At 49.1% G+C, this 27,929-nt stretch overlaps 1 protein-coding gene across 7 annotated transcripts in view; it reads right to left on the bottom strand.

Moving 5' to 3' along the window:
• Positions 1–2,820: 2,820 nt before the first annotated feature.
• Positions 2,821–27,929, bottom strand: part of elmo1 (engulfment and cell motility 1 (ced-12 homolog, C. elegans)) — a 51,045-nt gene continuing 25,936 nt past the window's right edge. For 5 of the 7 annotated variants that reach the window (XM_029844760.1, XM_029844763.1, XM_029844759.1 and 2 more), the window contains 15 exons: positions 27,698–27,849; positions 27,539–27,617; positions 26,979–27,020; positions 26,661–26,711; positions 26,355–26,477; positions 25,858–25,986; positions 25,640–25,744; positions 25,080–25,188; positions 18,257–18,393; positions 10,295–10,458; positions 7,754–7,866; positions 5,393–5,500; positions 5,230–5,312; positions 4,111–4,188; positions 2,821–4,023 (listed from right to left, as the gene is read on the bottom strand). In XM_029844760.1, coding sequence (XP_029700620.1) covers positions 3,823–4,023; positions 4,111–4,188; positions 5,230–5,312; positions 5,393–5,500; positions 7,754–7,866; positions 10,295–10,458; positions 18,257–18,393; positions 25,080–25,188; positions 25,640–25,744; positions 25,858–25,986; positions 26,355–26,477; positions 26,661–26,711; positions 26,979–27,020; positions 27,539–27,617; positions 27,698–27,849 — 1,674 coding nt within the window. In that variant the 3' untranslated portion in view covers positions 2,821–3,822. The remainder of the gene's footprint in view (positions 4,024–4,110; positions 4,189–5,229; positions 5,313–5,392; positions 5,501–7,753; positions 7,867–10,294; positions 10,459–18,256; positions 18,394–25,079; positions 25,189–25,639; positions 25,745–25,857; positions 25,987–26,354; positions 26,478–26,660; positions 26,712–26,978; positions 27,021–27,538; positions 27,618–27,697; positions 27,850–27,929) is intronic. The other 2 variants (XM_029844765.1, XM_029844764.1) reach the window with 1 other exon arrangement.

The following is a 27,929-nucleotide window of genomic DNA, read 5'->3' as shown; positions in this document are numbered from 1 at the left end:
ACAGCAGAACAGAAGGCTCACTTGCTGAAATTGCTTCTTCCCAATGGTTTGGGGACATAAAGGGAATGTTTAAAATGAGAAAAAAGCACTGGGAGCTCAAGGTTTCCAATAAATAAAGGAGGAAGATGTTGATGACAGATGATTGCGAGGCCATTTTAGCTCTGTGAGGTGTTTTTCTTCTTGACAGAACTCCCCTAGTGTGGAAGAACATGATGTAAGAGGCATGAAAGAGCAGAGAAGTGCAGATATTAGGTCTGGGAAAAGAACAAGCTGCGAATTCTGGAGATGTGGAGAAACAATATATACAAGCTACAAACTCTTAATAAATATTAATATTATCATGTAACACAGCAGGGAGTTACAGCCAGACCTACAGAGGGTAACAACACTGGCCTCTGATGAGGTCAAAGGTCAGCTTTTGAAACGGGAGAGAAACCCCCCCAAAAAACCACAAGGCTAAGCCGATATTATCGACAGAGAGAAATGTTTGTAGCAGCTTACATCATCTCGCACTCTTACGCTTCTCGTTTGCCGCCGTTAGATTTACTTGTGTCGGACAACGTTTCGTCAATAGAACCCCCGAAGAGCAACTCGGCTCTGGTGTCAGGATGTGGTCTCTGCTCTCGCTTTCTCGCTTAGTTGTGGCAAACCTTTAAATGCTCGCAAGATTCTTCTTTATTCTTGATTATAGATCTGATGCTGCTGCAACACACACACACACACACACACACACACACACACACACACACACACACACACACACACACACACACACACACACACAGTATAACTAACCTGCTGACATTGACCTAAACCTAGTTCTAACCTCAAGCTTGTGTCAAACAGCCCTTTGAAATTGTGATGACCATCAAGATGTCCTCACTTCCCAAAAATGTCCTGACTTTACTAGTAGAATGCAGATTTTGCTACTCAGTAGCTACTATGTAGCAAGTACAAGAACACACATGAATACACTCACCAAAAGAATCAAAGCAACCCAAACCAAACCAAAACCAGAAGGGATTAACGATTTTTCCTCGTTCCTCCTCACCTTGACAACACAGACTTTAAACCATCAGGTGTGGAATGCAAAAACTCATGAGCTGTTCAGTCCCATTTTAGAACTTTTTAGGTGATTAATGTAAATAGTAGAATTGTGTATCAAATCCAAGAGAATCTTTGTCTGATAGGCCTGAAGAACTCACCCTGTACCGTGACAAAAAGAAATAATTTATTTAAAAAATGACCCTGTCAATCAGAGCAAGACAGCAAGAAAAAACAACCTAGAAAACTATGAAATAGAGAACAGAAGAAGAAAAATAAAGGTAGTGAGAAAAGTCATTCGTACAGATCAACAATACATATTTCCACATCCATATACTGTATAAGCTCATACACACGTATAGCTATGCCCCTCTGGAGTTATAATCACGTGTCTTCACACTCCTGAGACACTGATAATTGAGAACATAGTTCAACAGCACACGATGGTGATAATGAACAGATCCAAACCACAGCAACAGTGAAAACGAGCAGACACAATCAGCAAAATCTGCCTTCTCTCCACCCAGGGAGCTTTCACAAGTGAGACACGGCAGCCAAAGTTTGCCACTTGTGTTAAAAGCAGATCTGTAGCTATAGATCTGATGTGTTAAGAATGTGTGTCTGTGTAATGTGTGTATGTTTAAGCCACTGTAGCCCCCCCTCATGTTGAACCCGGCAACAGGCCACAAGCAGCACAGACAGAACACCCCTGCTGGGTAGAACAGACGTCAGGGCCAGTCGGTGAGAGGCAGCACGCTCCCCTTGCCCCCAGAAGCCCAACACCCCAGGGGCTCAATTCCTGATCCAAGCGTAGACTTCCAGCTTCTGTTTAGTCAAATCAAATTAAATCAATCTTTATTTATATAGCGTCTTTTACAATCAAAATACAATCAAAGCTTTCCAGAATCCCAGGGTCTAACCCCAGACAAGCAACAGTGGCAAGGAAAAACTCCCCTTTAACAGGAAGAAACCTTGAGCAGGACCAGGCTCATGTAGGGGGACCCTCCTGCTGATGGGGGGGTGGGTAGAGAGAGAGGAGAGGAGAGAAAACCATGACCCAGTGGGGTGACAGAGGCCTGTCAGCCTCCTGTACCTGGACAGGGAGCTGGTTCCATAGCAGGGGGGCCTGGTAGCTAAATGCTCGGCCCCCCAGTCCTCAGCTTCATGATCAGGTGACAAAAAAAAAAACAGAGAAAACGCTGGACAAATGTTGCAAATCGATCCAATTCAGGAGATCAAAATTGATTTTAGTGTTAAAACCTGCACATAAACTGTTGGTATTACCTTACTGAAAGTTTTGCCTGGTATTTATCCACACTTGTATCTTCCCCCAGCGCTGTCTCAGAGCGCCGCGAGGGATCCTGTGAGACAGGACAGACTGGATGTGAGACAGACCCCGTTAGACCGGCAGACGGGTCTCAGCCACGGAGGACTGGACAGCGTCACACGTGGAGGATTAAGGTCTCTCAGCAGAGAAACACTGACTCTATTACAGTCAGACGTGTAACAAAACCTCTTCCTTCTCCTCCGTTCTGTGGAAATCAACATGTTTCCGTGCGTCCACGTCCCAACCTGGATGCATTAATTATTCATTGTTGCAGCAGCGGTTGTTTAGACCTTAAAGTTTGGGTTGGCAGAACGTGCACAAACACATTCACCAAATCTTCTACAGACCCAGATTTAGATGAATTCTGATTTATTTTTTCAAATATGTTCATTTTTTAACCTTCAAAATACTGATCTGTGTGTAGAGAGGGAAAGAAAACAAGACGAGCACGTGGTTCTTGTATCTTTAATGTAAACAGCAGTTTTGAGGGGTTCGAAAAATCCTACAAAACCAAAATAATAACAACAATCTGGAGTTATTAAATAGGAAGGGCAAAATATATAAATCATGTGAAAACTAACAGCTGCGATTTGCTTTTTTAAATAATTAAAAAAAAAGAATCTCTGAATTTGTGGCCGCAAAATCTCGCACGAGAGACAAATTTACCAACATCCTGCAGCTGAGAAGCTGAATTCTGGATTTTCAACTCGCTCAAATATGATCCGCTCACAAATGACCAACAAAGAAGCTCAAATATTGCTTTGGAATGTCATGTACAGCAGAGTAAGGGACTGAAACCCGGGAGGAAGTTTCACAATGGCATTTGTTTTCGGCAAAGCCGCCGTTGTTCCTATAATTTAGCATTTTTTAACGCCTTAAAAAATACTCAGATTTTTGAGGATCCACCTGCTCCAACAGTGATCAGGGTGTGTCATAGGGAATATAATTCAACTATTTCATCCAGTATCGAGTTAAAACTTTCCTTTTTACACTGGAATTTGCAAGGAAACTGACAACAAACCCAACGTTTCTCTGCCCCTCCGCTCATTGAAAAGCCCTGAGGAAAACAAAACACCATCTACGGAAGGTAAACGTAAGAAAAGGAGGAGGAAGCAGAATCAAACAGCGTTCAGAAGCATCAGGCTGCCACCGCGGGCACCTCGGGCCAAGAAGGTGGCATGGAATAAGCAGAGACCGCCACGAGGACCAGGACAGGATTCCAGGATCCTCCAAAAGGCGGCGTGACGTCCACGGCGGCGTTGGTACTGATATGCATCGTTTACTCCCGAACGAAGGTCTACGAGGAAAATATTTGACTAAATCGTTTTTCCCTTTTAAACTGTTCATTTTTTTTTAAACATCATATGGTTTATTCCAGTCTGTAAGAAAAGTAGGTGGGAGGGGTGAAGGGGCTGGGTGGGGGTGGGGGGTCCAGTGAGCATGGGTGGGTTCTAGTTACAGTCATAAACAAAGTCATAGTTGCTGGGTTCTTTGGGAATCGGGGGCGGGGCCTCGGGAATCTGGATGTTTTCTAGATCCAAGAGGCGGAGCTTCATCTCCATGGAGAGGAGGGTGTCCATGTCAGATTTGGTGTAGTCGCTGGTCATCTCCTTCCCCAGGAGGGCGTTTAGACCGTCCGTCCACACGCAGTACTGCAGGGACACACACAGGAGACGTCCGCCTTTACAATCTTAAAACGGTTTTCACATTAAAACAACTCGTCTGTCTTCTCCGGTTACCTCGTGCTTGTCCGGAGCGATGAAGTTTAAGTACTCATCGGACTCGTAGAGGACCGAGAAGGCCAGCTCCAGCACCTCCTGGAGGAAGAGGAAGGAGGAGGAGACGAGAAAGCAGCCACATCAATAGAGTCATTTTCATCAAGTAATGGCTGATTTCTTAAGATGGCCTAATTATAATTCCATACAAGGCCTTTCAAATGGGCCAGACAAACCTCCTGAGATGCTTGTAAATCAACAACGTGAGTGGTTAAACTGTCAAGGACTGTTTATTTAGAGAAAATCGCCGCTTTAAAGACTTTCTTTATGCATTTTTTATTCTGTTAGAATTTAGATTTACTTTATGACGGATCAGGATGGACCCCTCCTGGAGAAGTGAATGGTATGACCCAAATCTTGATCAATACATACAAGGAATGTGAGAATTATATATAAAAAATGATAAATAAGCACTCAATACACGAGTGAAAAATGGCAACCAGAATTTAAAATAAGATAGTTTTGGAAAATATAGGATACCTTGTTGAAAATACTCATCTTGTATTTCAGAAGAAAAGGTTTTACCAAGAGTGTCTAAAAAAGCAACTAGGAGGGAGCGGGGGAAGGAAGACATCCCAACACAGCTCAGTGGACACACATCGTAGAGGAAATCTGGGGGCTTCGGCCCGACTCTGAGCAGCCTGAGTAATGAAATGTGTTCTTCCACCCCCCCGCGTTATTGACAAGGCAATAAGGCAGCCAGAGCAGGGGGAGGTGTGCTTCTTTGTCTTCTTTGAGGCTATTTATCCAAGATCCAATATGGCTGGTGTGTACACAGCTGTAGCAGAGATCGGGGCACCGGTGCTGGGTAAGGGCGGCGGCGGCGGCGGAGGGCGCGCCCGTGCCTGGCTCTCAAACTAAATGAGCAGAGGGAGGACGTCGGCCCGTTTTTGGTGCCCGTGTTGCTACCTGGCTGCGGCTAAAGGGCCATTCTGTGGTTTAGCTCTGCCCAACGGAGGTTGTTGTTGCCGTTGTTTCCCGAAGCAAATTTATGTAACCTCAGATTACGCAACAGTCGTGCATAGAAAAACATCCTCCCGCCTGTTTACACACCCACTGTTACATCCACGCACGCAAACGCACCTTGTTCTGCTTCAGGGCTCCTTTCTCCTTCATGTGAGGGCAGTCTTTGCCCGTGATAACAGCTTTGATATCAGCCACAGGCACTGCAGGACACACAGGAGTGAGAACAACAACAACAACAACAACAACAAGGTTCACGCATTTAAATGTTTTAATCACTCACGTTTGTCCTGCAGGGAGTCGTGGGGCACCTCCCCCTGGGGGCTCTCCTCCAGATCTCCATAGTGCAGGACTTTATGGTTGGGAGACAGGCGGCAGTACCAGAACTTGTCTTCAAGAAAGGAAACACATCGAGAGTCAGAGCAGATCTGAAGAAGCCACGACGCCAGTAACGAGGGAGAAACACTGACAAGACAATCTAGGAAAACAGCCGCAAGGAAAATCTACAGATGGTCCGCGATGCTCGGCATTAGGGGGGGGATCTCGACGGGCAACAAAACAGGCTATTGGCCTGCATCCTTTTCCTACTTTTTCCTTTCGCAGCAACAACAGATGCCGTCAGTGAAGTTCATGAGAAGAATTCCGTTTTTTTTTCTCCCCTAAATGCATTTTGGGGCCTTGAAACCTGCTCTGTTTTCCTCAAACGCCGGCGAGCGTCCAGGAAATGTGAAATACAGCAGCTAATTCAATCACTCGACCGTTGGTTTTGAGCTCCCAATTCTGCCTTTGTGACATTTAACTGGAAAAGCTGATCCGAGAGGACCCGACGGCTCATAAAGCCGAGCCATTCTTCTCTTGGCTGATACGGAACACTCTGTTCACCTGCGGCGTAGGCGTACGCGGAGCGTCCTGCTGCCAGCCTTTGGCAGAGAGCGCGCTCAGACCGGGGAGGCCGGTGCGGCGCCGTCCAAATCCTAATTGCTGAAAATAGACATCTGGTCGTACCTGGCGTGCAGGAAGCAGTCAGGTCCACGGGGGAGGCTGTGACAGGAGACTTTTCCGAGCCTCACGGCTCAACTGAGTGAGGCTGATTCACGTGGACGTGTGCGGGCGCATATGTTCTTCAGCTGGCATTTAATAGATGCGTGCATCTCCCTCTAGGATCAGACTCTTCAGCTATAATTATCTAAATAAGAATCTGTAGCCAGGACGTGGGCAGTGGAGTGAGATCCAAGAGGATGGGGCCAAATTTGACAAATTTGGGCTCCTGCTTTTTCTTCGGAACACGTCCGAAGTGAGGGGAAGGCGGGGGGAAGAGCCCAGTCATCCGGGCTGAAGTCGGCGAAATGAATCTTTGATGCAGGTACTAAAATGGGAGGGTGGAGGAGGGGGGTAACAAGACAACGGAGGGGGGCAGTTAAACGTTTGAGAACGTTTGCCACGGCCTCTTAAACCAGGAGGGAATTTAACTCGCGCCCTTTTATTCTTGCAGTTTCTGCCCGACAAAGAGCCTTTCAGGGAAGGAGGGAGGAGAAGATGAGGAGCAAAGACCCCCAGCGGAGGAGATGAGAGTATCTCCATGAGTGTAGAAGGAAAAGTGGAAACTGGTGTAACCCTGCGGGCCTTCACTCTGTGCACGGGAGCGCGCACGCGTCACAATTTCTTAAAAGCCAGCCCAGCATAAATCAGCCCGTCCGCCCCTTCGCTCTCCTTAGGCTCTCTCTATTTCCATCAGGCAGCTCTGGCAACATCTGGGCGACAGCTGTCAAGACGAATCCTTGTCAGACATTTAAAATCTATCGATGAACCTGGGGGGGTAAAGAGGAGTAGAGCGACGTCCGGTTCTCTTCGGTCTGACTGAAGCTTCAGGGAAACCAACAGTGGCCGTTTGATTTTGTGTGTTGTTGGGACGGACGGACAGACGGACCTCAGCTCCTGTTCTTATCATGGATGTGAAACATCTGGCTGAGCTGCTCCCAAATCTGCCCGTCTTTGACTGCTGATCCTTTGCACCTGTTGTTGGGATCGGACCCCGACCGCGTTCTCTTCTGCTACCCACAGCTGCTCCTCCTGCACGCTTTTAATGTCACCTTACTCTTGCCAGCATTTTACCGCAATGACCGTATTAAAATATGCCGCTTGCTGCTACCGGATCGTTGTCATGGATACAATCAGACATCCAGCAAGAGGATGGGGAAAATTAATATTTGCTGATTCGCTTAAAAAACAAAGCATGTTCTGGTGTGATCTTTATCAGCACATGTGATAAATCAGACAAATTTAATGACCCTAATCATTTCCCCTGGATACAATGAGTTGCTTTATCATGCCAGATTGTAGATTTTAAAAAGATGCGAGTTGTGTTGAGCGAGGTGCTGTGCTGCAGGACATCCTGGCCTCAAAGGCTGATGGGAAATATTGGCGGGAGCCGCCATGACGGCAGCTCTGCAGCTTGTCCAAAGGCCTCATCTTCAGTGGGGTTTTAATGCCGTGAAAGCAGGAGTGAACGGACGCTCAGAGTGAGACGTCGTGGTTTCTCTCTACCATCTTCCTGCCATTAAACCTCAGCCAAAGACCAAAACGTGCAGAAAGACGTTTGGGTCGTGCGGGGGAGGCTGGATCATGCCGTGACCGCGGGCCTCACCTTGCCGTCTGCGACTGCTGATCTTCCTGAAGCAGGTGCCCTCGCACAGACGGTTGAGCCGCTGCTGTTTGATCAGCTCCATGATCTCCGGCTGGATCTTCTCTCTCAGCTCTCTTCAGAAAAACAAGACAACACACCAGAGAATTATGTCAGTCACATCTGATGCACCATGTAGGTGGTTTTTTCCCCCTTATAGGCGGAGTTCCAACAGCATCACTGTTGCAATCATGTGCTGCCAGACACGACTATGTTGTCGACGTTCCCCGATGAGTCTCAAGCATCTGCATACATTCGTGTTGCTGTTGGATGTGTGAGGTCAGAGTGAATAATACATGTGATGCTGCCCCCCCCCCCCCCCCCCAAACCATGTTGCATTCTAGAATAACGCCGCCCTTCTGAAGGGATTTCAGGTCCCTTCCTCGGGGCTCATCTGTCTCCTCGCTCACGCTCGGCGTGTACGTGTTTACCTTATCAGAGTCTCGTTATATCGATCCGTCCGGGGGGGCTCGGCCCGTGAGGGGACGGCCGCTGACTCATCTTGGAAACCTCGAACGCAAACGGATTCTTTTCCAGCTCAGGTGTGTTAACAGAACCCCACTTTGCAGCTTTATAGAAACGTAACAAAGGCCGGCTGAGCCACAAAGGGAATTATTGATGAGTAAAGTTTTTGCTTTTGCGTTAAAAAAGCGCGCATTTACCGATGGGTCCAAACATTTTCCCACCTCAGCGAATCTCTGCTGCGGCGCTCCATGAATTATGCACCACACGTCGGCTTTATATTTCGACACGGGCAGCATTCACGGGGAAAATAAAAACACGAGTTAAAACTCCTCAGATATTGCAAAAAACGAAATTTCCATTGCAAAACACTTTTAAGTTTTGTGTGGGAGGACGGAAACTCGGCAGGAAATAAACCTTTTAAAGTGACGCCGTCACGATTTTTGATGCCTAAAGTCACTTGGAGAACGTGAGAGCAGAAGAATGATGGATGATACTGAGGTGCTTTAAATCTGCTCTGGGGATGACGTTTACAGGGCGGCGCGGATGGACCCGAGGACAGTGGAGGACGGTGGAGGACGGTGGAGGACAGTTCAACCTTCAGGCTCCAGACATTCGCTGAAATAACCCTGAAACATTCAGCCGTCTGTCCTTCGTTAAAAACCACATTCTGTGACTAATTTTCTATTTTTACCCGAACCTGAGGGGTCGGTTGTTCGGCTACATGCTAAAGTCCATGAACGTGCCTTCAAAATAAAAGCATCAGGTTCTGAGGGAACCTTCTGCTCCAGACTACAGATTATTCCTTCTTAATGGGAACCTTCTGCAGGTCAGCATTTTCCACCCAACCCTGCAGTAAAAATGAGAACAAAACAAAAACCTTTTTTCATGGCAATTTATTTGCCTTTGTTCTATTTTCCAACTATAATTGGCTGCTAAACTTTGGTCTCTGCCCTACTAATACTGATCCAATAAGCCCCCGGCTCAGCATTGATTACTGTTCAGAGGGACACGCGGTCACGGTGAAAATGATTTCCAATACTGCCGGCTACTTCATAAAAAATAGCCCTGACAAAACAATGTTCTCCATTACGGGCCCGCACCCATGATCAGTTGGCGAATGATCTATTACTGACGAGCTCTCCGCCTCGTGAGCCGCAGGGTCGTTAACGGCGACTTCTCTGCGAATGATTTGCACACAATTTTAATTCGGTGCATATTTTCAATCATGATGAGTAACAGGGTGCAGCCCGCCTTAATCCGGCTGACTAGAAGAAAAGACGCAATTATGAGTTTATTAACGGCAACGCCTCTTTTTTTTATAGCTGGGGAAGAGCAGCGACCAGCCGTTTGGGCCTGGTTCAGATATGATCCAGGCATTAAATGTATTTCTCCACAGATCCCAAAGGACTCCTCTCAGTCCTTAACGGCAACACAGAATGTCACATGTGGTTATTCTAAATCGAAAAGTGTTGTAATCTGGTTGAAAGGATCAGATTCAAGATGGGATTTTTGTGCGTTTGGCCAAACCACAATGTCTCAAATCCTTTTACTTCCCCACACGGAAGAGTCTTTGATCTGGTTGAAAATTGGACTTGTGTCTTCAGGATGAGTGACGCGTTTGTATGGACGTCCTGAACGGGACCTTTGGAAGTTATTCAAATCAAATCAAATCAATCTTTATTTATATAGCGTCTTTTACAATCAAAATTGTTTCAAGGTGCTTTCCAGAATCCCAGGGCCTGACCCAGACAAGCAACAGTGGCAAGGAAAAACTCCCCTTTAACAGGAAGAAACCTTGAGCAGGACCAGGCTCATGTAGGGGGACCCTCCTGCTGATGGCCATACGTGGAGCACAGAAGGGAAACAGCAGCTGCTAACAAACCTGCGAAATAAAATCTAACTCCAGGTTCATATTGATCGAGGGCACGTCCGATCACAGTGAACACGTGACCGGATGTTGAGGACATCTCCGGGCGGGAAACACCCACCCCTGAATGTGTTTTTACACCAGCAACGAAAACCACCAGCGGGTTGACTCACAGGATGGGGCGGGACTGGAAATCTTCCTGATTCATCCTTTCAGACTGGCGTATTTTCAGGATCTCCGTGTAACTCAGGTTCTGTAGGCGACTCTTGAACTGATCCAGAGAATTAGGCTTGAGAGTCAGCGCTCGCATGATCTGCTCCCTCACCACCTGCATTACCTGCAGAGGACAGGAACAACAGTGTTAATTCACCGTGGATGCATGCGGAGGGTGTTATCAAAACATGTGTTCACTTCCCAACAGGATTAAAGAAACTGGAGCCGCTAATCCAGTCTGGTGTGGCGCGCACAGAGAGTGAAGAAGCTGAGCGTTAGCCCCCAGTGTCACACTAGAGAAATGCGTGACGGCATTAGTCTGGCTGCGGCTCCAGAGGCGAGACACGAGCGGCGTTCCAAACCATCAATCCGCCTGGAGGAGGCTTTTTGATCAGCTGAGGTAACGGCGCAAAATGAAAGCGCCGCGCAGCAACAAAGGCGAGACATCACGCGCGTCTCCGTCAATTAGCGCGGCGGCTCTGTTCCACTGTCAGGAGGTAATCAGGCCGCATGCAGGAGCCGCGCACGCTCTCTTACAAGTCACGTTCTGACAGTCAGGAGCACTTTGTTGAATTGGTTATGAAAAATCTTTCTGTAATACACATGGAAGACTTTTTTGGGGGGTCTGTTACTAAATGGATCAATTCATTTTCAGACTGGAAGAAGCTAATAAAACGAATGCCAGTTGGAAATCATTTCATTAAAAGCACTCCGCCGGATTCAGAACACAGTTAATAAAGTGCTGCTTCTTAAATACATCTCCTCAGTCTTCGCCACATATGCTCAAACACCAGGAAAAATAGAGGCTTCAAATGTCATTTTCACTCTCGGTGGCTGAAAACTCCCATTAATTGTTCAAACACGATGCCTGAGAACCTGCAAAAAGCTTTGCCCTGACAGAGCAGAGCCGGCAAAGCCCGCCAGTTTGAGTTTTTCAGGCCAAAAATGCAAAGTTCCTCCATCAGCTTTGTTCCCTGGGTTGCAAATGCGACGACAGACATGACGAGTAGCGCTAATTATGTATCAGCCTCGTTATCGGCCACCTCAGAGCCTGCAGATGCCGCTTCACTGGATCAGATCGTACAGAGTTGACGGCAAGAAACAGGCTGTTTTTGCGCCTGTTATGGTCGACTAGGCTCTGATCACTGCTCATTCTGCAGAAGCAGCGCGTCAGGATTTAAAGTCTCATTTCAACATTCTTCACTGATATTTCAACCAGCCAGGAGACAAAAACTCTTCTTCTGAAAGGAAATGCAGTGAAGCATTACAATTTTGAATGCATCAGTGTTTGACAAGGGCACCACAAATCCCACCACAAAAGGGCATTTTTGGAATTAATTGGTTTATCCAGGATATAATCGCTCCTGGAGGAAATTCAGGGGAGGCAACAGTGGATAAAAAAAAAAGGAAAAAAAGGCAATTTGAACCATAAACTGCAATGGAAAAGGTAAAAAAAATAAAGCAGAGGCCAGCTGAGCTTAAATTTAGATAAGAATTGTCCCTGCAGTCATCACACTGCATATCAATAACCAACCACTAGAGGGCGAGGGTCAGCATTGCCTCCAGGCCCAAGTCACCATCAATGGAAACATTCTGCTTTTATCTTTAATTGTTGCCGTTGTCGCTTTTCCCTTCCGCTATTCCTCATCCGAATAATAAAATATTCATGTTCACTTCGCCTACATTCAGTCCCTGATGCTCTAACGATCCTCAAAATGCACCACAGTCCCTTTCTTATGTGCTCACGTGAGGCCTGCACGGATTCAGCTGCCTGTTTACAGTTAACCACAACTTTACAGAGAACTGGATCCCCACCACCGACCCCATCCCGGTCTCTGCAGACTCCCAGCCGGCCCCGCTGCTCGTGCAGAAGCGTCCCAGGCGGGTGGGCGCTCATATGGCGCGCTTGCAGAAATGTCTCTGGCAGGGAGAAAAGTGCCGGTGGCCAACGTGGCTGCAGCCGCACTAATTAATGCTGCGGATATTCATCAGCTTTAGCACTGACACATGGTCCTTTCACTACTGGGCAGACGGCGGGTATGAATATTTAATCTTCATTCCACCTCTTCAGCGCGTCAGAGCTGGAACTTTGCACGCGAACTCGCTCCGCAGGCAGTTTCAACTGCAGCCTCTGTGCCCATGTTGGCCCCTGAGTCATGTGGCCCTTGCACGGTGACTCATCTGTCACACGCCTCCATCCACATTGTCTCGGGACAGGAAGTTGCTGGTTACTGGAGTTGCTGACAAAATGTTCGCTGCAAATGCCCCAAAAGATAAAAACTGATCTATTCCAGAGTTTGGACCGGCTGGCCAATGAGAGGCAGGCAAGGGGGGCGTGGTCAATGATGTCATTTGTGCTCTCCATGACTGATGAAGATGAAACCTCCACCCTGGTCCCTCAGACCAATGGACTAGTGGCGCAGCTATGAGCGGATGCTAATGACATCATTTACCAGCTGTCCGTCAAACACGCACCCCGAAATCTGGTGATTGCGCAAGAAAGGCCTTTTTGTGGGCAAATTATAATGAGGTAATCACAGAATAAAGGCTTTGCTGATGGCAATCACAGCGTCAATCTCACGTGGTGATAACGGGAGCGTCAGTGTGTGTGTGTGTGTGTGTGTGTGGGGGGGGGGGGCTCTGGACTTAAAGCCCAGGGGAAGACAAAAAGACGCACGTTGGTGCGCAATGGACTCATTCAACAAGCGCGAGAAAAGGTGCGGCACCGCTTCAGTCAGTCATTTTTCTTTCATAACGAGCAGCAGAAACAAATGAAATCCATTTCCCCCTCCGCCCAAAATGGTAATTGCCTTCTTCCTCCCAGCAACTCTGCCCTATGTTCAATTAATAATTATCTCCCTCCAAGTTGAGCATGATGTCATTCACAATAAAACAATGTCTGCGAGGAGAACGTGAGCGAGGGGCGACGCTGCCACGCAGGCCCGCTTCTGGATTCGCATCCATCGCTCATCTGGCACATCTGGGCATCAATCAACTCATTTACAATCCTCCCCAAATTTATTTTGATACCAGGCAAGAAAGGGGAATTTTCTTACTCCACAATGTGCAAAGAAAAAGAGGAAGACTAGTTGGGTCTGGTCGGGGCCGTCACGGCTCAGCGTGGAGCATCTAAGTGGAAGGTCGGCGCTTTTCTCCATTAAAATTTCAATTATGCATCCCTGGCCGGCGGCTTGAGTGTGAGGACTGGCTCGATGGGGATCTCAATAAAATAACGCAGAGTGGTGGTGGTGTGTGGGGCTGAATGAAATGCTACAGCGCAGTGAAGAGCAGCTCTTCTCGCTCTCGGTAGAAGCCTCAGGGGCCCTTCTGACAGCGTGAGCGAGCCACAGGGAGCGCCCTGCTCCGACACCTCCCCGCTCACTGCAGACAAAATCAGCCTAGAAGAACTGAACTAAACACCAACAGGCCGACGTTCCCAGCGAGAGACATGCAGGGACCTTCTGGGCTCCTCCTCCCAGCACAGGGGCGCAAACCCTCAATCCCGTTATTTGGAAATGGGAAATTACACTAAATTAGAATTTATAATCATTTGATCTTTTTTTTGCTGCATTAAGAAAAGGAAACCCCTCTGAGAAATGTTGAGCTACGACGCGACGCATAAACTGTTAGCGCTGTACAGGGATGGCCCCAGGGGCCAGGGTGGGGTGGGTCATTAATTAGATATCTATTCATGGACACAGGAATCAGCATTATTTAGAGAAAATGCTTTTATTGGATGCATTGCCTTCCAAGAATCTACCCATAATGCATCAGTGCTGAGGAGAATATTTGGAAAAAAGGGTTCCAGCCACCTGCAGGTTCGAATTCCCATAACAAACTGCAAGAGAGCACCAATTTAGGCCGACTCCAGACTGCAGAGACTTCCTGCTGTCTTCAAGGACCAGTGAAGTTGACTGAACGCCACCGCCATGTCTCATGGCCTTTGATGCGCACGGCTGATATTTGCTTTGGTCTCATTTGTGAGTCGCGGGCCAGCGATCGCGGAACATCCCAGAATCCCCTGAGGCAGGTGCACGCAGGAGAGCGTTTCGTATTCAGATCGAGTAGGACTTTGATTTCAGCGCTGGCTACACCTAATGTCACTCAATTCCTGCTGTATCATCTATTTAAAGCCTCAAGCCCCCTCCCGAAAAAACGCACGATGCAGCATTGCATTCACACACACACACACACACACACACACACACACACACACACACACGCCAAAACAATAAAGCCAACCTTCTCAGGGGAGTGGGAGGTGAGGAAGCCAAGCAGAAGGATATAAATAGCCTGGCTGCATCTGACAATAGAGGTGGGGGTGGGGGGTCAAGAATAAAGGGGGGAAGGTGCGAGGGAGGGCTATCAAAAGGGAGAGAGAAGGAAAGAGGCATCGACGAACGCAGCTTGAGAGGCTAATAAAGCCATATTTATTACAAACGAGCCGTCGGGAGGAAGGAGGTGTGGTCGCTGTCTGGAGTACAAACATGTCCCACGCTGGCGCAGAGCCGCACGGTTCTGCCTTCTGTCACGGGACACGAGTCACGTGCACTCGTTTGCCTCCCCGGTTGTTTGCGAGCGAGCGGACGGGCCTGCGATGGCCGCCGGAGGGGTGTCCGTCCCACTGCTTCTTTGGAGGGCCGCCACGTGCATAATCCAACGGTGGGCAGGGTCGGCCCTCCGGCGTGGTCGAACAAAGCGGATTAGCTCCTCTCCACCGTGTCCCCCCCGCCGACACAAGAGACACGTCAAACACCAGTGAGGGTTCAGCTGGTCAGAGTGCTCCCACGGATTAGATGAAGAATACAGGAGCAGAGCTCCGTCTTCTTTAACAGGCTTCTGATCTGGCTAATTACGATGCTAATTAAAGTCATCGTGCAAACACACATTTTAAAGGTGTCTGGTGTAATCCAGGATGGGGGGTGGGGGGGGCTTCTTCCAGGGGGTGTGGATGATGTGGAGCAATCCCATTCACAATACACCCCCCCCAAAAAACTGCACAGCCCTTCCGCTGGAATTCAGATGATGCCCGGAAGCGTAAAGAAGCAGGGTTTGGGAATGTGTGTGTGTGTGTGTGTGAGTGTGGGGAGGGGGGGGGTATCTGAAGTGCAAATGTACATCCGCACGCTTGTGTAAATGATAACCTAGCAGATTATATTTGTGTGTGTAGCTGCCATCTGGGACCTTCTCTTTACTGAGTTCACCCCCCCCCCACCTGCTCGTTATCTTCCGCCGAGTCCCCGTCCCGGCTTCTACGTCTCTCCTGCCCCCCCCCTTCTCCCCATGCAGCCAGGCAACAGCACAAACAGTCGCTCCTCCTGCTCCACCACCACCTCCCAGCGCTCCATCCATCCGCGCTAATTGAGACCTCTGCTCTCGCCCTCCCGTCCGTCCCTACTTACATGTCACCTCCATTTTCCCCCCCTGAGCACGGCGCGATCCTCTCCGCAGCGACCGTTGAATCCTCGCACTTCTGGCGTGGAGGGAGGGCGGGGGGGGGGGCGTCGGAAGCGGTCAGCGGACCCCGGCGGGAAACAAAGGGGGGCAGATGGAAGGATGGAGGACTGCTGCTCGGAAGAACGGGTGTGGAGAATTGAGGAGCGCCGGATCTGTCAGCACGGGAAGACTCCTCCGGATCTCCTGCGCCGCCTCCTCCAGTCTCTCCTTTCCAGTCGGGACTCCTGCTTTCTTCTTTTGCAGCCGATTCCGAGAAAATCAAAGACAGCAACCTCTTCCTGGGGGCTCTTTAATTCCTATATTTCCGTACACCTGCCTCCCTCCTCCTGTGCCACTAAGAGCATCAACCAGGCTGCACTGCTTCGCTTATGTTGATCTCTGGGCTTATGCCCTGATTGGACACACGCCACGATCACAGGCACCAATGGCAGAGTAGCAAGTGGATCACATGACGCGTGTGTGTGATGGGGGGGCAAAAAGAGGGTGGTGGCAGGGAGAGATGAGAGGAGAAGGCGAGGGAGGAGGAGGGGTATCGTGAGTGGATGCAAGCCTCTACATCAGTGAGAGCTTTTTTTTCATCCTCAAGCCTGAGCAGAAAGAGACAGAGATGTTTGTGTGTGTGTGTGTGTGTGTGTGGCTCAGACGGTCGGGGGGAGACAGGCAAGGCTGGGAGCTGAAGCCTCTGATAGCTGCACAAAAGCGGCGACGTGGGCAAACACGCGCACCGGAGAAGTGGCTCCATCTTACCGATACAGAGCAGCGGCGGTAATTGGACGAGGTTGCTATGGAAACAGGAAACGGCTGTCTGATGGTCGCGGCTGTGCCCTCGGAGCATCAGACTCATCTCCGCGGCATTCAGGCGGCGCACGTTCAAGCGTTACTATCATATATATATATATATATGTATAGTTTTAATTACTGTAAAATTTGGCCTCAAATTGAGCGATTTTGATGGGATTTGAAGTGAAATTAAGTGAAATTATTCAGTCAAACCCAAACGGGCGATGGCTGACGGAGCCCTGAGCATTTGAGAGGCGCTCGCACGCGCACGGGCAGCACAGATTAGAGCAAGTGTCTTGGTTTTGCACTCATCAGAGGAGGTGCGCTGATGCTCTGCATTTGTGTTCTGAAGTTAACAACCTCAGAAGTCCCCCGAAATACATCATTATCCCCCCGACACACACACACACACACACACACACACACACACACACACACACACACACACACACACACAGAGCAGTTTCTTTCAGTATCGCTGAGAAACTTGAAGTCATCTTTGGTTGTCGTTTAAATGGTGTAAACGCGAAGGATGGGGGGGGGGGGATGTCAAGGGGGTCAAGGTCGGACCGGGAGGGTTGCGAGGGAAGTGTCAGCTGGCCCGGCTGAATCAGAACAGACATCTTGCTTCGAGGTGAAGGCACGGAGGATCGGACTGGTCGATGGTTTCCCTTCCTCGGGGGGTGGGGGGGGGCAATACGTGCAGTGAATTTTCCACCAGGATAAACGCAGGTGATGATAATTTGTAACTAGAGGCTGTGTTTGTGTTTGCTTCTCTCTCTGCCCCGAGTCTTCCCAGCTTTACGACACCGGCGCCGCTGCCTCCCCTCATTTAGGATTCCGTGACGCCGCTGATGCGCAGCAGGGCTCCGACGCTCAGGCAAGCTGTCGGTTCAAATCCCACATGGACGTGGTGCGGTCCGGCTTCTGTCCATCTATTTGTCTCCAATTTAATCCCAATTTGTCGTGCAAACGAAAGAACGGAGCTGCGGCGGCGTCGCTGGACGGACCGGACCTTCTGTCTGTCATCGATGGCGTATTTACTACCGTCATCTGGCAGCACACGTGTGAATGCATTTCCTGTGTGAGCTGATTCAGCACTGGCCCGCCGACAGGAAGTGTTTTCATTAGCCTCCGAATGCTAATGAGCTCCAAACGGAGTCGAAGGCGCTGGAGTTTAATAGGGAGGAAATTGGGAGTATTTCAAGCCTCTTCATATCTGATGGATCAGCGGTGTCGTTTCCAGGCCGAAGCATAAACAGGAAGTGCCACATGTATCCTAACGAGCCCTGACGTTCTGATGGGAATCACGTCAGTCCGGCTAACAGGGGTTTGACATTTTGGCAACCTGATCTGGGAATTGCCTTTCTGCCTGTCCCGCCGATGTTCTCATCCATATTCTGGCTAACATACGTCATTCCGTAACGTCTGCTGCATCCCGAGTGGCACCAACTCAGGACTGTCCTCTGGACGGACCGTTTGTCCACATGGACGTTAGCAACAGCTACGCAGCTGCTCGCGTCTAGTCAGACTCAATAAATAGTGGATTTTGATGCTTCCAATACTCATTACTGTTACCTACATCCAGGATTTAGACCATTTTGGTGTTGAAACCAGTTGCCACAGTCAGAACCGCACTGAGACCTACACGCCCGTCTCAACGGAACCTCCTGTCGCGCGCGTACCTTGTTGAAGTCTTCGCTTGTGGCTCTCATCTCCTTCCAGGTTTTGTTCAGCAGCTGGATGCAGATGCAGAAGAATTCCTCGAAGGAGCGATCGTGCGTGAAGAACATGGGATGGAAGTCGTGGCAGTTTTCACTGGCTGTGGGAAGAGGAAGGAGCATCATGTTATTATGTGTAAAAAGGCTCCTGCTCATGCTATGGATCGCCGACCCCTCGGGGCAGATTCTGACTTCCGTCCACCCGGCGTTCACGTAGGGAGGCGTTGGTTAAAGGACCCCCCCGTTCGGTCCATTTACTTTTTGCTTTTCTCCCTCCTGAAGGCCTCACACCATTTAACAGCCTTCAATTTTCCTATAATTGAGCTCCGTGCAGGCCCGCATGCCTGAGTAATGCACGGCGACAGCCTGGCGGTCGGCGACGGCGGGTGCACACCAGAAAAGCTCCAGAGACGCTCGCCGCTTCATAAATAATCTCAGCGTACAGAGGAACACTGCATGTGACAGCTTGTTCTAACTGGCAGAAAGCTGATTAATTCATGACTTCAGCGACGGTGGCAACGCTAAGCTAGTTAACGTTCATCCCTGCAGTCAGCCGCAGTTTCAACTGGTTGAAGTTATGGTTTTTCACTTTCCGCAGCCAGAGGTGGCTCATTTCCTCTATTAGCCGAGCACCGACGTGTGTCGGCAACGCCACCGCCTCCAACACGAGACGTGAGCGGAGAACGAACAAGCCTGGACATTCATTCCCACCACATTCCTCGGCCTTGTGACGGGCGGCACCCTCGAGCCAGACGCGTGTGGAATTGAGCGCGAGAGGTCGGCCGCGATTGAAACTTCACGGCGTAATGAGTGATGCCCACGCGCCCCGAGCGCAGCGACCTGGGCTTTGATTGGGAGCGATGGATAGAAGATTAAAGGGAGGGGAGACCAGGGGCGGCGCGGCGACGTCGGTGCCAGTAGTCGATTGGGACGCTAATGGAGGCTAATCAAAACAGATGGCGACTTGCTGCTCAAAAATATAAATGAGTCAACTCTGACCTGAGCCAATATCCAGTCTGGCTGGCAAAACGGCGTTTTTCATGCGGTGCTTGTATACACTCGTACTGGCTCTCTCATGGAGCAGAAAGGCCAAAATCAACACCGTAGCGCCTGGATGCTGGAAGTAGCACGCTAACGGTGCGCTAAATATATTAAAAAAAACCCAATTCATAGGTGGTTTGGAGGGGGGATGGGCGGTCTGGATGCAGCCGGTCTGAATTTTAGATACAAGACTAAAGACGGTGGAGCGGAGCAGAGCAGATCAGGCTTTGATTTTAAAGGAAGTTCACGACCTCTGCAGTGGATAATCAAGCAGCCATTTACATTAAATGGAAAAGTCAGCGGTTTAAAGTCTTTTTATGCTCTGTGCGGCGTGCTGAGCCTCCACAACTGCTGATTTTGTTAATATTTTTATAACCAGTCCTCGGGACGTAAAGCTAATCCCTTAAGTGATATCGGCATTTAAATATTTCCCTTTTTTCTTAGAGTAAAAAGTGAAGTAGCCCTCATTTATGGGGTTTTTCCTGCTGGCCTCTTATTGAATTAGTGCCGCCGCTGCGTGCACAGATGGAAACAACACCGAGCAAGTGCAAAGTCATGTTACTGTGATAAGACTACTGCTGCTTCGGGCCTCTCCGGCCTAAAGATGGCAAAGCTTTATGTTTTCCTCTGACTCACGGCGATGCTGGTGTGATTAAAAGGTGGAGTCGGCTTCACCGAGGACCTGCAGGCTGTTTGCTGTGCTGAAAGTAGCCTCAATCTGAGTCAGGAATAAAACCGGCAGCTCACCCCTGTACCTAAAAATATCTAAAAAATCCGGAGAATTAAGCCCAATGATGGTTGGGCCTCTTTAAATCTGTGATAAACAGGTTACATAAAGGCTCTTGTTTCTTCCCCCTCTCCCACGGGCTGCTAACGCGGCCACAGAGACGCGGTGGGCGACTGGACACGCCGAGCCGGGTGACACATTCTGATGGATGAGTCACGCAGCCAAGGGGACAGACATGAACACGCAGCACTCCGCACACAGCTGGATGGATGGCTGCTTCATCGTGTCCTCCGTCCTGCATGCATTCCAGCCAGATGTGTGGCCAGATGTTGAGCGGACCAGGGGAGGTTCAGGCCGCACCACACGCTCACAGGCTGCTTTGGGGTTGCTTGAAACAGGTCAGTCTATAGGAGTGATGTCTCTGTTGTTAAATAACATCTTTGATACGTGATTAAACATTAACTTAATTTTCTCCAGCAGCTGTTGAAAATTCAACTTTAATGTTGATTAAATGGACACAAAGGGAAGGATTTAAGTGTGGCCGGTAAAGACGGAATATTTCGGTCGGGAACTGATCACAAGGATCATGTAGGGAAGTAGATTAAAGCTGTGAGCTAACAGCCGCCGCGCTGGTCACGACACACCGATGAAAGGAGATTCTACAGGGAGGCGGCATTTCAAAGTCGGAGAAAACAAACTGAATTAAACATAAAGTGGAGATGAAGAAGGGCTCACAACGAAGCATGGAGTATTTTCCTTCACAGGAACCATGCCACAGTTCCAAGAACTAGTAACCCCCTCTCATGAAGCGTGCGTGCACGCTAGGAACGACGACGACTGCAGATTCTCCTCTCGGGGCTACTTTAGGTTGGCCGATTGTTTTTAGAAGGGAAGAAAAGTCACGCAAACAAGGTGGAAATGGAGAGAAGTCAAGCAGACCCTTTTACTTTAGATCATTTGTGCGAGATGCCACTCTGAGATCTGCCAAGGTCACGTGTGCACGTGCTTGACGTCACAACGAAGTGAAAAATAAAACTCTCCAAATGTCACCTTGTAGCTCAGACACGCTAAAAGTATCACCCCCGCTTTAATTACAATAGCAGCATGCCCCTGTGTCCCACTGTGACAACGGGACTCTGTGTGTGTGTGTGTGTGTGTGTGTGTGTGTGTGTGGGATGCCGAGGCAGCAGATAAACAGAGACACAGATCCATTAGAGTGACTTTACATCTACCTTACTTATCAGCTATTTTGTGAGAAAAGGCTGTCATGTTTTGAACATTATGACTCATCCGAGATGCTAAAACTAGCATGAAATACGCCGTTTTCTGCAGATAATGAGCGAAAACCTCTGAGCGACTCTCCCTTGAATGCGAGAGTTCTGACTCCTCATCAGTGGTATGCTAATGTCTGTTGCGCGATGGCCTTTTAATGCTGGGAAGGATTTTTTCCCGGAAGGACGACATCACCCGCTAAAGCTAAAACATCATCTGTTAAGTTGCGGCTGATCAGAAATCGTCATTAAATCGTTAAAAGGAGACGTGGAACAAACACGCAGCTTCTCTGGGGTTGCAGAGAAAGCTCAGACTTCTCCCTCTGCCGTCTCCCAGAGCTTCTGCTAATGCATCCCCGTGATTAAAGGATAATGTGCCGATGCCTACGTGCGACAAAAATCTCTGGAAGTGGGTCAAAAATGTACCTAATCCAATTAAAGTGATATTGGCACTATCCATTATCCTGTTTATGCTCGGAAGACAGATGCATTTAGATATTAGCTTGCGCAGCCACACGTGCGTGTCCTATTCAATGTTAAATTCTTTGTCACCTCTTTTGTTTTGTGGCTTTTATTTCATATTTTAAGGCTAGTAGTTTGGAGCAAATACTCGGACCACCACTGCTTGTGTATTTGAAGTGCATGGCTGTGTCCGAAAACACCCCCTATACCCTACATAGTGCACTCAATGTATCCCACAATGCACTGCGAAAAGTAGTGTACAAGCAAGCACCCCAACTCGGAAAATGTATCCCATCAGCCTTTATGTTATTTTTAACGGAATTTCTACTGTGCGGTTTGATATATGACATTTTTGGAAATAAGAATTTTTTTTTTCAGTAGGGGTCCAATATGATCATCTTAAAATATTGCAACATAAATGTGTTAAAAAAAAAAAGCAATCAGTCTTCACTGATCCCCCCGCCCCTCAGTTAAAATTGTTCTTCAGAATCGTCTGTTCCTCCCCAGGCGACAGAATCTCAGTAAAAGAATATTTACAAAGATGAAAAGTAGCTCTGGATCCATTTGTTGATGAAAAATTGCTTTATTAAATGTTTTCACTACAGCGGAATCTGACTTGAGGATGTGTCATCACGTCTTGGCTTGAAAATGTCAAGGGACACTAATTATTTTAGGTAATAAGTAATTATTATTGTATTATTATTGATTATATTAATATTTCGTTTTATTATATAAAGTTATTATAGGGTAAAATATTGCATTTTCATAAAATGACCGCTGAATGTATTTCTGATGGGTTAAAATAATGAAATGGACCTGGCCACTTTTCCCGGCGACCGGTTCGTAATTATTATGCGACACCATGACGTCACTTTACGTGCGCCGCAAATGACGCCGTTGTCCAAATACTAACTTTAAATTGAGTGCAGTACGTAGTTCACTAAATCCAAGTCCCCCGTGTAGTGAGTAGTGAATAGGGAACGAGTGTGTGGTTTCGGAAACAGCCCATGTCTTAGCAACGGGCTAGCAGCTAGCCTCCTCAGACACATCTATTCAGCGTTCTTGATGTCAAAGATGACAGACGGACCAAAAATAATTCAGATTGGATCATTGCAACGAGACTCTTAATGGCAGGAACCAGGTCTTAAAGGGAATTTGGTTTGATTTTATGAAACAGGCAGAGTTTATTACAGGCAGCCCCCCGAGGCTAAACTGGAGCGTCTGATATTGGGTTACACAAATAATATAATAACACTGGCACCAGATTTTCCATCTCAGCCACTTTGTGGGACCTTCAAATGCAAATGTGAGACCAACCGTCCCTAAACAACTTTATAAAATATTCCACCCAGGTCTCTCTAGGCAGGGCGGCGTCTGAAATGTCACAGGTTGGCACCCGGCGTCCATTAAGAGCCGCGCCACAGCGGAAACGAGGGACAATTAATTTTTTAGGATGTGAAGCACAGCGGCGTCAGAACGGGGGGTGAGCGTAGAGGAGGGTGCGAGAGTGAGGGAGTGCGACGCCCGGAGAGCCCCCCGGCCCAGGAACGGTGCCACGGTGAGCACAAGGATGGAGGACGGGTAGGCGGAGCTTCAGAATAGCCCGGAAGGGAGATTTACCACTTTATCCTTACGGGAAAACAAAAGGGCACCTGGCATTTCACGGGGAAAGACCAGACGGGCCTCCGTGACCTTACCGTCATTGCCGGACGGTTATTTGTTCCGGCTGATCCAGGAGGGGGCGAAATTAAAACGAGAGGGGTGCGACGTTTGCGGGTATCTGGGTCGCAACCCGGTGAGCGTGTGTTCGGAGCTCAATAAAAGTCATCCATCTTCAATTTGATTACTTTCATATTTTCATTTCTGGGGCAAAACCTCGGGATATTTGCTCCTTTGGGGGCCTGACCCGTTTGAGTTCCACGGAGACGCAGAGAAAACACTTTTGTTAGCTAGCTAAAGGCATATTAGCCTTAGAGAGTAAATGAGGTACCGGGATTTTTGTCATTCATTAGAAATATTTGAGACAGTTACGCTAAAAACAAGTGCCATGAAGAACCAAAAAACGAAGAGAAGAATCACTGTTGTCTGGCGAAAAAACGCGACGCTAAGAAAGATGGCAGCACAGACTGCGTCCTGACGTTGTCATTAGCGTCAGCTCTCTGTTGAAAGGTCAAGCGGATGAGTCATTTTAGGCTAATTTCTCTCAAGGATTTCCTCACTCACGCACGGAGGGAACATTTGTCACCCGGCTTTTGCGACACCTTCGCCGACCGTGTGACATTTTGCCTAATTATTCCTTAGCATGTTAACACGCGAGGCTAATGAGGCGTGTTAACGGCAAACGCTGACAAAGACGGAGTGGGCCATTAGGACTTTAGCAGAACTACAGCTCAATCCCGGCTATCCTCAGCTGAGAGATTCCTATTTTAGGCCATTTGCATCTTCTCAAAGAGGCGATCCCTCAGGTTTGCGTTGGCGGCCGACAGGAGCTCGCGCTGATAACTCATTCTTAGCAGCTCGTGAATTTGCCACGCTGATTCTTATCCGTCCCCTGCACATATAAAGTTGCCACGCAGTTTACAGCCTCATAAATATTAATGGTGGCTTCATTCTCCCGGGCGAAAGCCGACTATAAGTCAAGGTCACTGCTGGGATTTAACGCCAGCATTCGGGGGAACTTTGCATCAAAGGAATCGCGACGATCCTGCGCAGAAAAGCTGCAAAAACACCAGAAAAGCAGCTCGGAAAACGACCGCGGACTGTTATTCAGCGCGCTGATTCATCAGAAAGGCCTCCGAGGTAAATACAGGTTCTGTTTTGGGACAAATCTGGCGATTTAACCTTTATTATGACGCCAACGGTCAACGGCGCAGCGGGTGCAGCGAGGCCAAAACCTGACGGGATAAAAACGAAGCAGGAAGGAGGCTGAAAGGGTGCGGATGGAGAAATAAAACTTAGAAAGCTACTTAAGATGTTGGTCAAGACGTTTCCTTTTAAAAAAAAGCAGTGATGAAAAGGGCACTTCAGCCCCCCCACAGGGAGCAGCAGTCGCCGGCTCACCCAGACCACCGAGGAACGACAAGTGAAAAGAGCACGTCGGTGTTCACGCGTCCCGTCATGTGGTCGCTACAGGGAAAGAAGGTCTGCGTGAGGGCGGAGCTAATCAGCAGCATTACCGACCAAATGGACGCTTCCAGACGGGGAAGGGGGGGAGTGTGTAGGAGTGGGCACATCTCGGAGGCGAGGGCGGGGGCGGCGGCGGGCGGGGAGGCGTGTGTGCACTTACGGAGCTCGCCCACTTTGAGAATCTCGCACAGCATCTTGGTCAGCTCGATGCTGCTGCGGCCAAACGGACACTCGTGTTTGTCCTCCCGGCTGCTGTTCTCCAGGACGATCTGGACACACAGACACTCAGATCAGCCGAGGGGGGGGCGTCGCCGTCTGGGTCGCCTCCCACATCTAATGGCATTTGTGGTTCTGGAGCCTCAGATTTAAAGTCGACCTACATCAGATTTGTGCCTCGTTTGGGCGCCGCTAAAATGCTAACCAGCTGAATTTAGAGCAACGGTTTTTGTCAGTGATGTCATTTCCTGCACCAAAAACAAGCCAAGAAATTGCTTATTTACACCGACTCCCCCTAGTGGACACAGGTGACATGCAAATGTGTAAACTGTAGTCATTTATTTATTTATTAAAACGCACTTCTACGTCTCAATAACACCAATCCACAAATAGCTAACGGGGGAAGAAATATTAATCGGGGAAGAAACGTAAATGATTTCAACAGTTTCGGCGGAGAAAACGCAGTTTCAGACGGCGCCTCGTTGGGGAAAAGCAAAGGCTTACTCTGATGTAGGCGTCCTGGTGGTGCCGGGCGAAATACAACATGTTATCCAGAGCCAGCATGCCTGGGGGGATCTGGGTGAAGTCCACAGCCGGGTTGACGTGGTTCTGAGAGACAGGAAGACGCGGGCTTCATATTTAGAGCAAATCTGATTGTGCTTGTTTTTATGCCGACTCATGGCGCGCTGTTAGCGCCGCCGCCCAAAATGGACCCCACTCACGATGAATCCCAGCTTCTTGTAGTCGCGGGTGTACATGGACTTGCGCTTCTCGATGCTGCCGCTGTTGTTGGGCTCGCACTCCACGTCGAAGGCGATCCTCCGCAGCTCGAAGATGATGTCCCTCTGAGCCTGCGCGTCCGAGAAGACAGCACATCTGAAAGCTTCGCTAATCTCCTCAGGATTCAACAACGATGCGGCCTCGCTTCTGACACGTGGCGGCGCCTGAGGACGTTTGGCCCGCCGCCACGCTTTTATCACTCCAGCCAGAACAACAGCGGCCGTTTTGCCTTAAATATGGTCGGACTGGGAGCAAACAAGCTACTAATGAAAGATTAATTGGTGGTTTGCATCCACCGCTTTAGGGGAGGGGTCCTCTGCTCCCCCAGCTCCCCCAAGAGTGAAAATAACTCTGTCTGAGCGGACGGCGGCTACGCGTTCCACCGTCTCTTTAACCTGCTCTGGCTCCGACGCCGCTAGTTCGTCTGTTTAGTCCCCACCTGGTCCTGGGGGTCCATCTTGGTCATCATGCGGTCCTCCAGAAGGTTAAAGGTCAGCACCTGCAGCACATACAGCTGGTGGGCCATCTCGTCGTTGATGGGTGTGGTGCCCCGGATCACGTTCTGTGCGTGGGGAGGAGGGGGGGGGGGTAGTGGAGTTTGAAGGGAGAGGCAATGAAGAATAAGAGGATTCGGGAGGGATTGAGGAGGATTAGAGAGCATAAGTCAAAATAGAGGAAAGGGAGACAAACTCAAAGGAACGACCTGGAGATAACGAGACAAGGAGGAGAGAACGGTTGGACTCACACTGAGGATGATGGAGCGCAGCTGTTTCTGGGCCAGAATGTGGGACATCTCCTGCAGAAGGGGGGGGGGGGGGGGGGGGGGGAGGGGAGACGGGCAGAAAGAATGAGCGGACGTTCTAATCGAATCAGTTCTTCTGGTGAACTGTGGCGGGGGATCAAAGCCGGGAAAAGAAATCAAAGGTGGAGGGAGTGAGCGTTGACGGGAGGGGGTGGGGGGGTTATGGAAAGAAAGAACGGAATCTTAAAATGGGACGCTAAATGCGCCCATTACCGTCTGATAGGGTGCAAAATACAAAGTGCTAAGCAAGGGTGCACTTACTGTCAGGGGACAATTTAGGATGTCCACAATGTGCTCATCAAACTAGCATATGGTGAGCAGCGAGGAAACAGAGTCAGAGACAGAGAGAGAGTGAATGAGCTGAGAAAAGAAAAGAAAAGAACTGGGACAAAATGCATTTTGAGTCAGGGGGCAGCAGCTTGTGGAGGGACTGATGAGTGACTGGATGGAGGGTCGAACGCGCGGCCATCTGTGCAGGAAACACACAACTCAGGAAGCGCCAGCGTCATTAGCCAGCCGCTAGCTAACCGAGTCACTGATTCACCCCTGCGGACAAGGACCAAGCGTTTTTGTGCGAGTGCAGGCTGCACACGTGGACTGGAGCCTCGCGCTGCACAACTATCTTAAGGTTTGTGCGCCGAAATATGAGAAATTCATTGACTGTTAATGAGGCGGCACATCTGCGGACGCTACGATGGTGACTGGAGGAATGGTGAGACTGGCTAGAGGGTAAAGGGGAGAAATGAGAGCTTACTGGGCACACAGACGTGAGTTGGTGACAAGTAAGTCATGGAATTCTCACTGAGAAAGTGTGGCCTCACCTGTCGCTTCTCCTCCGGAGCTTTAAGGAAGAGAGCGTTGATGACAGCGATGGTGTACGTTTGGATGTCCTGATCAGTCCTAGGATTGAATGAAAAAGCAGATTATTCACCAAATGCCTGCGACTCGGCAGCTTTGTGGCTGAACGGCGCTCCACGCACCCCTGAAGATGAGGGATGAGCTGGCCGATGGTGATCTCTTGCGCCACCTTGTAGTAGAGGTCCTGGCTGTTGAGCACCATGGACTCCAGGATGGCCAAGGAGCGCTGCAGCACGGCTGTGTCCATGGCCGACTTGTTCACGTAACTGGCGATCTGCAACAGCGCCGGGGGCGTTAAGCAAACCGCCCGGGTTTTTGTGACACAGTGCGACTTATTTTCACCCGCTTGGATCC

Source organism: Takifugu rubripes, chromosome 12 (genome assembly GCF_901000725.2).
Source record: "Takifugu rubripes chromosome 12, fTakRub1.2, whole genome shotgun sequence".
Lineage (NCBI taxonomy): Eukaryota > Metazoa > Chordata > Actinopteri > Tetraodontiformes > Tetraodontidae > Takifugu > Takifugu rubripes.
Note: the sequence above shows the minus strand (reverse complement) of the source record. Positions and strands in the feature narration are given on the sequence as shown.